Source organism: Siniperca chuatsi, linkage group LG8 (genome assembly GCF_020085105.1).
Source record: "Siniperca chuatsi isolate FFG_IHB_CAS linkage group LG8, ASM2008510v1, whole genome shotgun sequence".
Classification (NCBI taxonomy): domain Eukaryota; kingdom Metazoa; phylum Chordata; class Actinopteri; order Centrarchiformes; family Sinipercidae; genus Siniperca; species Siniperca chuatsi.
In genome coordinates, this window is record NC_058049.1 from 17,856,350 (window position 1) to 17,867,726 (window position 11,377).

Consider the following 11,377-nt stretch of genomic DNA (forward strand, 5'->3'; position numbering starts at 1 on the left):
CTGTTGCACACTTAAACCCAATGAATATGTTACAACCCTTTGTGGCCAACTAGGGGAACGAGGAACATCCACCTAAGTCGGTTATTCAGTGATTTTCTTTAAAAAGAAGAAAAAACATGAAAGAGGACTTTTGTAAAGTAATGCAGTGATTTTATTTTACACTGGTGCCACTTTTAGTGTAGTGGGCTTTTCTTTTGTTCTGGTTACAGGTTGTATTTACAATAACAATAATGAAATAGTGATATACATGAACACAAGTAGAAGGGAGAAAAGGAGGGAAATCAAATAACTAAAAAAAAACAAAGGCTCTGCCAACTAGACAGAGCTCAGATCTGCACTGAAAGAAAGATGTGGGGAAAAATAAAACCTAGGTCAAGGTCAGAACAGACCGCAGAACACCCGGCTCCGCTGGTTCTCATATCACTCTCTTCTGCTATCTGTACTTCTTTGCTCAGTACGAGCAAGGCCGCTCTCTGCCCCCCTGCCTTTACATGCTCGCAGTCTTCACCCGACAGCAGTTGTCATGCAGTTGATGCAGATTGGATACTTCCACACAGACACATGGAGAGGTGTCTAACACACACAGGGACGCAGGGAGCAGCCTAATACTTCTCCATGCTTTTAACCTGAGATGATATCATTACAGTTTCACAACAGACACTCTTAGGTTATACTTAATTATGCATATTCCTCATTATGTTCTGGCAGCGACAAGCACACAAGCATTTTAACATAATTCCAATAACAGAACAAAGCACACAGGACATCAGTGTAAAATTTTTATTGCCAAGAGCTCAGGACAGAGCAGACAACAAAGATCCAGACAAAAGATAGACTTGAGTTACAACAGTAATTATAGCTCTAATTACAATTGGTACCCAAAGTTAATATTATCAAAATTTTAAAATGTATTAATTCGAAAAGATTTTTAATAAAACAATATTCGTTACTACAACACAGTCTCATGACCATTTAGTATTTCATACTAGAAAGACCACAAACTTTTGTATTACATAATATTGTGATCAACATAAAGTATTTTAATCAGTTTAACATATTCTCTGAACCAGTTCTGAGGGACACAATAAAGCCGTAAAGGGCTGCTGTTCCCCAAAGTTGACTTAAGCTCTTTCAGAAAAAGAAAAACTACTGCAATGTTGAAATCTGTGGTTATTTTTCTCTTATGGGTGACATTGAACAATTGGTAACCATTTCATTCCAATTCTTTGTCAAAAATTCAAAGCTTTTATCTTGGACCAGTGGGTCAAACGTGAACGAAGAAATCTTTTCCTCTCCACGTTCCAGATGTTCTTTTCTCAGACCAAATGAACTTTTTCTGCCAGTTTCACAAGATCCCGGAGAGCCGATTTAATATCATTATCTAGTTTTCTTTTATCGCTGACTTCAACATACGGGATTGTATTGTAGATACTCCTTTTTTAACATTATTTCTGAAATCTTTACTGTTCAATTTGAAGGGGATTGTCTTGCATGTTTCAATATATGGATAAAAATCACTGCTGGGACTTGAGATGTCGGAATACGTGAGATCCTTAAAAAGTTTGGACCACTTAGTCCCCAAAACTTTGTGAATGCCACAACAGTAGAAAATCCAAATTTACTTTGCCATTGATGGGCCATCTCTACAAGTTTAAACATACATGGGTCAGTATGTTTTTCTCTCTTCAAACATGGGCTATTGAGTGTATAAAATAAAATACTTTGGACATGTATTCCATTGCTCTGTAGATATTCATCAATTTGTCCAATTAAAATTTCCTCACTGTGTTTTGTAACTTCAGTGGAAGGAGAATCAGAATTCTTGCTCTTCTTGTTTCGATAATGTGGATAAACCTCAGCAAAAATCTCACATTTACCATCTTTCAAAAAAACAACAGCAGATGCACATTGTTTCTCATTGGAACATTCTTGGAGAGACTTCATGTGTCTACCTGCACACACTGCATCAATATTTAATTCATTTTCTACATTTGAAACGAGTTTAATTACTCGATTAAAAAGTTCAATTTTGTCACAATCTATTAGTTTTTCGAAGCTGTCTTTTAACCCCAGAATGTTTTGGGAAATCTGCCTTAGATTTACAGCACTGAAATCAATGGGGCTGTAATTTGATAAAGCAGCGAGCAAATCTTCAATATTGGCTGTCGTTGACATCATTGAATGTAAATGATAAGAAAATGGTAAAATCAAATGCAGTCCGAGGGTCTCTGGTCGTGAGAATGTGCCAAAACATACAGATTTTTTAATGTTTAATGTTTTTTTGACTGAGGCAAAAAAAAGAGAGTAAATGGTCAAATCAAATGCAGTCTGAGGGTTTCTGATCGTGAGAATGTAGTCTAACAATGCTGGAGAGTTTACATGACTTGCAATTAGGTGTAAATTTAGGGTTTTGTTAGAATCAAATAGAATATTAACTTTTTGAAAATAGAATAAATTTAACTGAAACAAAAAGGGACGATCCTCCTGCTGCCGGTCCTCCTCCCTGGAAAATGAAAAAGGATGAACTTAATTTAATTCACAGGACAAAATCTTGTGCTAAACATTATGTTATTTAAGATTCCCCATGTGCTGCATACATAGAGCTACAGTTGTAACCAGCCAACAGACTCATTGACTAATTGAACTCTGTGGTAAGTGTAGGCTATATAGTGGATTAAATCCTATTGAAATACATTTCTCTCCCCTTGTTGGAAATGGGGATGGACAAAGCATGATAATGCTGATCAATATAATGGAGTTCAGTACAACAACACAGCCGAGGGAGACTGACCTCCCAAGAAAAATGACGAATCAGTCGATTCAGCAACGTTTACGTTCATGTGACAAAGCCCTCTGCGGCCATAGTAACTAACAAACGAGGAAGTCATGTGACATTATTATAGAGCGACTAAGTCCGCATAATGAGGAGGTCAGGCTGGATGGGTGAGTCACCAAAACTTGAACTTGAACACGGTAAAACCACATTACTCTGATAAATTTATTATCATATAATTTAGCATTTAGTGAAGTGACTGAAAACAGTTGTTAGATTTGCTTTACACCATAACTGATTCGCTGTCTTTTCACATTAACTTAGCCCAGTTTCATGGGACCAGTCGACATAACTAGATTGAGTAAATACAGCATTTTATTTCTTAGAGTTTACCTTTGGGGTGAGACAAGCTGTAACTCGGTGGAACTGGTTGAAGTCATCTCTTCTCTCTCAGGCATTTCTGGAACTTGTCGTCTGCTTCTGTCCGGCTTAGTGAGGAAAAAATGACCATCTTTTAGAAAGTCAACATATAAAACTGGCTCTAATGTTCTCAGAAGAAGCGAACGTGTTCTTAAAGGTTGTTAAAGATCTCTTGATGTTGGTTAACAAACATGTCATTGTGAAATTACTTAATGTAATATTTCAGTAACTCCAAACACTTTTCAGTGCTGTTGATCATTTTACCCTTTGAAAACTGTCTTTTGTTTAGTTATCCAACATTTTTTCAATATAAAGGGTAAAGTAACCAGTTACCTGCATGGCTTTAAGCTCCAGACACTAGAGAGAAAGATTAAATTAGATTAATGATAAAAAAATATATTTTACAAGTAAAAGTTTGTAATGCTTTTTACTTTGTATTGCTTTAAATATGGTTTGGTTTTAAATTTGGTTTGATGCTTATCATAGCAGGACTTTATTGGCCAGTTGTACACATTAAAGCTAAGGCTACAGACAAAACAGCATGAATTTTGAAAGACAGGTAGAAAAATTGCTGTGACTTACCAGACTTCATAAGCACATTTTCAGCGGGGGTTGACAAAGTTGTTTTCTAGAGAAACTACTTCCAAAAAAGTTAAATATTACTGTTCGATAAGATTCAATGTTTTTTTTCCCGCAGTTCAATAGTTAACAATTTTTTGTCAACCCCCGCTTGGCTAATTTGTCTTTTTTGTTGCCTTCTTCCTTCCTGTTTTTTTGAAGAAAAGAATAAATAAAATAATAAATAATAAATAAAGTTCAAAGTAAATGTCATTAGTTTTTGTTTGTTTGTGTGTTACTGTGTGGCTGCTTATAAATCCTTCCTTGGCTAATCATTTTGCACAATCTGTTGTTGCCATGCCAAGTTTCATTACGTACATGAAGTAGCCTGGAAAACTGGAGGCTGGAATGCTTTTCAAGTTTAAAGGGTGAGGCACCAATGTGTGTTACGTTATACGTTAACGTTAATATACTGAGAGAGTTTTAAAAGCAGCAGAGAGTCTATGTAACACTGTAGTAACACAAACTATACTGTTGTTTCAAGAAAACGCCAGAGTTTCATATGTCAACAGTATCAACACAGCTAAAATATGTTTGCCCAGTCTTTCAGAAAATATCAGTTTTTATAGTCAAGTCCAAGTCAAGTCAAAGTCAAGAGAGCTGTATTTTCATTCTTTGACAGCAAAATCTTTCCCCCTTTCAAACCTGTGTTAATAGTTAGTGTTATAAACATGGTTGAGACCGAGGCCTGTAAATGCATGAGTCTAATGAAGCTTAGCGAGAGTTCAAGCAGGAAGACCATCAGATTTTGCCACAACCTCTGTGAGCCAATCATCTCCTTCCTGTCAAATTTAAAAACCTTTCCTCTCTCTGCTGTTGTCAGTCACACTATAGTCACACTATATCAAATAAATTCATTAAATTACTCTTTAAGCTTTTTCAGTGAAGTCTCTCCTGATTTAAATAATTATTGGCGATCTGTCATATTTTTTTTATTGTTCTGGGATTTTACCAGGTCAGTACCTGAGACATGAATGCTTTAAAGTGTGAAGTCCTCAATATTTTTGACTTGAGTGTGACAAATCTCACGTCAGGCAAATACTACTGCTGCAGAGAGAAGCCCATCTGCTCTGATACATGATTGCCAGTGTGGCATAGAGGGGGGAGTTAATGTTGGATAAGTTAGGATGTAGCCTATTATAGGTGGGGTATGTGATTCTACTCCAATACACGTTTTTGTCAAATTCAGCAAATATCTCCTCACAGTCCGCTAGCTGTCCGTTCAGTGTGTGCGCTGAAAATAATCCTGTGTTTGTACACAGCCCTGGCTCTGTAAATGGGAAATAATTTTAGAATAATAAAAAAATGGGAATAAACAAAGTGCCACACAACACTATTCCAGCCATGATTTGTGTGTCATGTAACGTAAAATGACTTGCCCACAACCATTAAGCTTACTTTCTAGTTTGCCAAGATATGCTGTTGTTGTGATGTTAGCTATAGTAGCAGGAGAGTTGTGAGTATAGCTGTCTGGAGCTGGTGTGCTGGCTCTGGGATACATCTCGCCCCCTCGGCTGTTAGCTTCGCAGCAGCAACTGTAGGGACAGTTTGCTAACCCACAACATAGCTAACGTTAGTTACATTACTTGCTGTGTCGTTGTTCGATCTAAATCATGGTATTTGTCATGGTATTGGATTTTTCCAGAATCGCATACCCGACCTTTAAAGGGAGGGTGAGGGAAAGTACGTAAGTGACCAACTACGCCAGCTGGGGAATTTCACCCCAGCAAATATGTACCACCACGAAACAGGTAATTCCAGATACCAATAAGCTTAAGTTCACTAGTGAAAATGGCACACAGACTTGTTCACTGATGAGATGTGATTTTTGATTTTTTATTCAGCAAATAACATAAAGGGAACTGGAAATGGCTGCTGAGATGTAAAAGGATTCCCCAAACTCGGTCAAAATGTACTATTAATATGTTTTACAATTAACTGAAATAAATTAAACTAAAAAAAGATAACAATGGGCTGAGGCTGGTAACTGGGGAGGCAGACCAGGGCTACCACCATGCACTCACCACTACATTTGCTTCACAGCAACCTATACAGATACACACAGAAGAAAACAAAATATCAGTGTGTGTCCCAGTGCCTATTACTAAACCATACACTAAAGAGACCCACTAAGGATGACTAGCCTCAGCAACCAGCCAGCTCTCAGCTAAACTTTCAAAAGAACAAAGCAAAACAAATGCATCATGGGAAGTTATACTATGGCTACTTTCTTCTCTGTATCAAAGCCCATTTACAGTAAGTTCTCCCTATCCTTGTTTCAATTTGAGAAATGCTGTCACTTCTGTAGGTCACTACAATTTTTCACTTTCGTTTCAGCTGGTGTGGTGAGTATTTGTGGTTAAACTGTGGGTGCGGTCAGACCAGAACTGGCTTAATGAAACTCACTCGCATGCTACAGTGAAAAGCTGGCACTAGATTTGAATTGATATGCACAGAATGGCAAGCATAAGCTGCTGAAACTAACATCTTCACGAGCATTCAAAAAGTAGTTACCTCTGTTCTTGATTCTCAGGCTCCCTCCAACAATGCTCATGAAAATGCTTAATAAAAGCAAAAATCACATGAGAAAAATTTGATTCTAAGATATAAAGACATAAAATGGTGCAGAAGTTAAAATATAGAAATATAATATGATATAAAATAGAATACAATACTGTGGTAGACAAGTGTAGCCTACAGTAATGGTAAAATGTGTAAACTGTAATGAGAACAGGCTGTAGACAAGTATGTACATAAATACAAGTGGATGAACAGCTTGTAAACGGGTAGTATATATATATATATATATATATATATGCTGTAGGCTACATAAACAGCTACTAATAAACATATATGCTATATATATAAGTAAGCAGTGTCATGGTTTTGGGTTGGGTTCTACTATTTCCTGTTTTATTGTGTAGTGTTCAGCCTCATGTGTCTGGTGTAGTTTTACTAAAGGTCTTTTTCCTCTGATTTTGATGATCTTCCTTGCCCTGATTATTTTCACCTGTGTCTCGTTGTCTCCCCTCACCTAAGTGTATTTAGTCTGTGTGCTTCCTTTGTTCTGTGCCCGTTCGTCTTCGTCCATTGTGTCAAGCATTCCAGTTCCCCCAATGTTTCCTAGTGTGTAGAGAGAGTGATATGCAAGACTTTCTGTCACTTTTTAATCGATTGGTGATGTATGGTAACCTTTGACCTTTGATTATACTTGAATTAAACCCGCCCCCTTGACCTGTTGATCCTCCCTCCCTCCGGAAGTGGGTGGCACTATGCATGGTTAGCAGGAGCCAATGGGAGTGAAGCAGGTGTGGCTAGCAGGAGCCAATGGGAGCAAAGTAGGCGTGGGAATGGAAAGAAAATTGAAAATTAAATAATATGATTAAATAATTTAAGTTAAATCAATAGTACAAAAAATATTTACAAACTTACCATCTGTAAAATCTAATCTTTCAGGAGAAAAATAGACCAAACACAAAGACTAGAAAACTGCCATGGTTAAATAACAGTATTCGAAGCTGTAAAAGGAAAAGAGCAGAATGCAGATTGAAGAAATCAGGTCTCCAGGTCCTCTTTGTGGCTTTGAAAGATGTATTACTCCTTTATAATAGGATGGTGAAAGATGCAAGAACATGTAATTTATCTGCACTTATGTCTGCCCATCAGCACAACCCCAGATTCCTGTTTAAGACTGTGGATCAGTTAGTTAACCCTGCCTCTCCTTGTGCCCCTGCTGATTGTGAAAAGTTTCTTTTGCACTTTGCTGGAAAGGTGGAGTTAATAAGATCTGGTATCACCCCCAATCCTGCATTTTTAGATGTGGATCACCCACTCAGGGATTCTTTGAGCGTTTTTTTGCTGTTACTCTGCCTGAACTCGCATACATCATGTTATGAGAGTATCCTCCAGCCCGCTGGACAAAATCCAAACTAGGTTTTTATTGGAAGTTATGGATTGTATTTTACAAATCATTTTTAACAGCTCGCTGTCTACTGGCTTTGTCCCAGATTACTTTAAAACTGCTTGTGTCCAGCCAGTGCTAAAAAAAAACCTGGGCATGAACCCACCCTCCTGGATGACTATCATCCAATCTCCAAACTGCCTTTTATTTCGAAGATTCTTGAAAAACTTGTTAGCAACTTCTTGCAATAATAAAACAATAATACCTTTGAAAAGTTCCAATCTGGCTTTCGTCAACACCACAGCACTGAGACAGCCCTTTTCAAAGTCACTAATACCTGTTAATGAATGCAGACGCAGGCAGTTCTTGTGCTGCTGGACTTAAGTGCTGCCTTTGACACAACTGATCATGGCATTCTTTTAGATAGACTGAGGCACTGGGTGGGCATATCTGGCACTGCACTAGACTGGTTCTCATCTTATCTGTCCAATAGGAAATTCTGTGTCAGCATTAATAACTTCATGTCATCCTTTTCCCATATCAAGTATGGTGTGCCTCACTGTTCAATTCTGGGACCAATACTGTTCTCCTTATACATGCTTCCCTTGGGTAATGTAATCTGTAGAAATGGGATTTCTTTTCATTGTTATGTGGATGACACACAGTTGTACCTCCCTGTCAAGCCCACTGACCTCAGTACGAGTGATGCAGTGATGCAGAAACTGTTGTACATGCTTTTATCTCCTCACACTTTGATTATTGTAACAGCCTGTTCACTTGTCTTAATCAAAAAACTTTGACACGACTGCAGAATGTGCAGAACTCAGCTGCTACGCTGTTAACCAGGACCAAGAAGTACGACCACATCACACCTGTTTTAGCCTCTTTACATTGGCTCCCTGTTTGTTTTAGGATTGATTTTAAGATCTTGTTGATTACTTTTAAGGCTCTTCATGGCCTGGCTCCAGATGATATTTTAGACCTTGCAATCCCTTATGAACCTTCACGTAGTTTGAGATCCTCAGGCAGGGGTCTTCTGTCTGTTCCTGAGTCCAGGATGAAAACTAAGGGGGACAGAGCTTTTGCTATCAGGGCCCAGAGGCTCTGGAACAACTTGCCCGAAAAAATTAGGTTGTCTGAGTCAGTGTCTTCGTTTAAGTCTCGTCTCAAAACACATTTTTATTGGAAAGCATAAGCCTGATTTTACCTGAACTGGCTGATTATTTTATTGCATTTGTGTATTTTATGTATTTTATTTCTTTATATTTCATCATTCACTGTGGCATTTTATTTTTAGATCTTGTTGTGAAGCACTTTGTACTTTGTTTTGATAAGTGCTCTATAAATAAAGTTTTATTATTATTATTACTATAAAAGACACGTCCTTCTCTGTTGTCTGTCTGGTGTAGAGTGAGGTGTGAATGAATTATAAGAATGTGGGAGGGTAGGTGGAGCTTGTATGAACCAATGGGAGTGCAGCAGACGGGGTTAGGGTTAGCCAATGGGAAAATAGGTTAGGAGGAGCTTGCGTGTAATGAAAATAAATATAAGCAGACTATTTCTGGTCTGAAACATCAAATAAGATGAATCAGTTGAAGATCAGCCAGATGCCTGTGACAAGTTGTAATAATGCAACACCAGGGGGCGCACCCAAGAAACAAGTGTTGTATTTGAGTCGGATCCAGACGCCTCCCCGCAACGTGCTTCAGGAGGAATGGGTTTACCAGCTGGAGAAAGGAGAAACGTTTGGCCCCTTCACTCCAAAAGCAACACTCACATCAATGGACTGGTCTGTGCTGAGTCTGCTGGTTTCAAACAACCACAGAGCAAATGAAGGAAAGGAACCTGCGGATCAAACAGAGACGCAAACACTTGTGTGGGTTAAACAAGAATTTCCACCCGTGCTTGCATTTGGGAGATGAAAAGCTCAGGTTCCGGCTAATGGTTCTACCGTTCGAGCCGTCAGGTGGTCGAAGGAGATGAACCCTCGGACGAATTTGTCTTGGAATATTTCAATACTGAATGCAGAGTGTTCCAGACGTCATTACGGCTGCCCATCAATGTGTGGATGAAAATGATGGTTGAAAAAGCAGAAAAACTGAAGGATCTCTTCTTAAGGAGTCAGAAATCGAGAGACATTCTGATGATGAAAAAGACTCTGTTCACAGAAGACACCACCCCGAACTCCTCCTCTGACTCCGCCCTGTAATTAATTCCGCTTAAAACGGGTATCCCAGCAACTTCAAACTCACACACACTCTGAGAAATGTCTCAGCTAATGTCTCTTCCTCTTCTACCACAACCAGAAAACACAGAATCGTCTCCGACTCTGAGATAAGCCATATCACTCCCTTGTATCCCGCGACCCGGGAGCCCAGGTACCATTGTGGCCCTCTTCTTCTTCTTCTTCTTCTTCTATCTTCAGCTCCTAGTGCCTCACCACCCCTCTCTCCCAAGAAAGAGGACGAATCTTACAGGGTATTCTCTGACCTATTTCTGAACGCCGTTCTCGTTGATGTAGGTTTCAAAATCATATAACCTCTGTCTCAGAGTCAGAGATGAATTTCTCGCCGCAAATTTTTACATTTCACAGTCTGACACTGTTGTTTACCATTCCCGTTCATGGCAAAGTAGTACAGCCTTGCACATTTGGTACATTTTTTGTACAAGGCACAAGCGCTGGCGTATGTTTGACCTCTCGATCTCTCTGTAGGTTCTTTGTGTTTGGTCAAACAGAAAGGTGAGTGACACGTTCTATTGCATTGGTCACACACAACAGGTTGACACGGTCTCCGTGTACAACCAGAGTCAAAGCATACAGTTCTACGATCATCGCAAGTATGGCCCAACATGCTGTTAAAACCTGTAAAGCAGTGCACACAAACATAACCTAGAACGGCTTTGAGATTTTTAGTGATTTTGGAAGAGAAACAAAATCAGGGTTTTACTCCGTCTCCATCTTGGATGATAGAGAGCCCTGTCATTCTCGGTTTTGTAAAATACTACAATTTTACAGTCCAATGCCTTAGAAAATCACCAACTTATCCCTATATATAAACACCAAGATAATACTTATGAGAAACACTGAAGAGCTATAACTCAAAGCAACAGCAACAATAGCTTATAACAACCAGAGAGTCAATAATACCTTATACGAAAATGACATTTTACAAAACAGCCTCTTTAGTTTCGCATGCACAGAACCTTCCGTGTTTGCTTATGATGTAAAATGAGAGAAAAGGAAGGGTACATGTGTTCCCTGAAATAAAAGTCTTTAAATATTTCTGCATTAAAAATACACATGGTAGACTGGTACTTACCAGACTCCTCTGCTTGACGGTTCAGCCCTCCGTTTAGAGTCACTGCAAAGAATGAAAAAACTCAACATGCATCGTCCTCGTGAAAGACAATAAGAAAAAGTTTTTTCAAGCATTTTATCCAGACTTTAAAAACAAGATGCACAGTGCAGATATTTTGATTAAACAACTGGATGACTTTCTACTCCATAATGGAGCCGGTGAGTAGATCGGAGGCAGGTGTCGGTTTGAGGAGTAAACCTGAACACAATGAGTCAGAGGGTTAGTCGTGGACTCAAGAAAACTTTCTACAATACAATATCAGAGGCTGAGTGTAAACGAACGATCTGGCAAAAACTGGTGAGAAGA

The 11,377-nt window shown here is 38.8% G+C and overlaps 1 protein-coding gene across 1 annotated transcript; it reads right to left on the reverse strand.

Annotated features, from left to right (window-relative positions):
- Window positions 1-766: 766 nt before the first annotated feature.
- On the reverse strand, window positions 767-4,041 carry LOC122880727. Its single transcript, XM_044206130.1, has 4 exons — window positions 3,776-4,041; window positions 3,527-3,550; window positions 3,167-3,261; window positions 767-2,503 (listed from the first exon to the last, which is right to left on the reverse strand). Exons 2-4 carry the CDS (start codon window positions 3,530-3,532, stop codon window positions 1,468-1,470), a joined length of 1,137 nt encoding a protein of 378 aa, XP_044062065.1. The 5' UTR covers window positions 3,533-3,550; window positions 3,776-4,041; the 3' UTR covers window positions 767-1,467.
- Window positions 4,042-11,377: the final 7,336 nt, after the last annotated feature.

Excerpts from the sequence above, each read along its gene's own strand:
- LOC122880727 (XM_044206130.1), bottom strand. Across the intron at positions 2,504-3,166 it reads CAGCTTGTCTCACCCCAAAG|GGAGGAGGACCGGCAGCAGG; the intron begins GTAAACTCTAAG and ends TTCATTTTCCAG.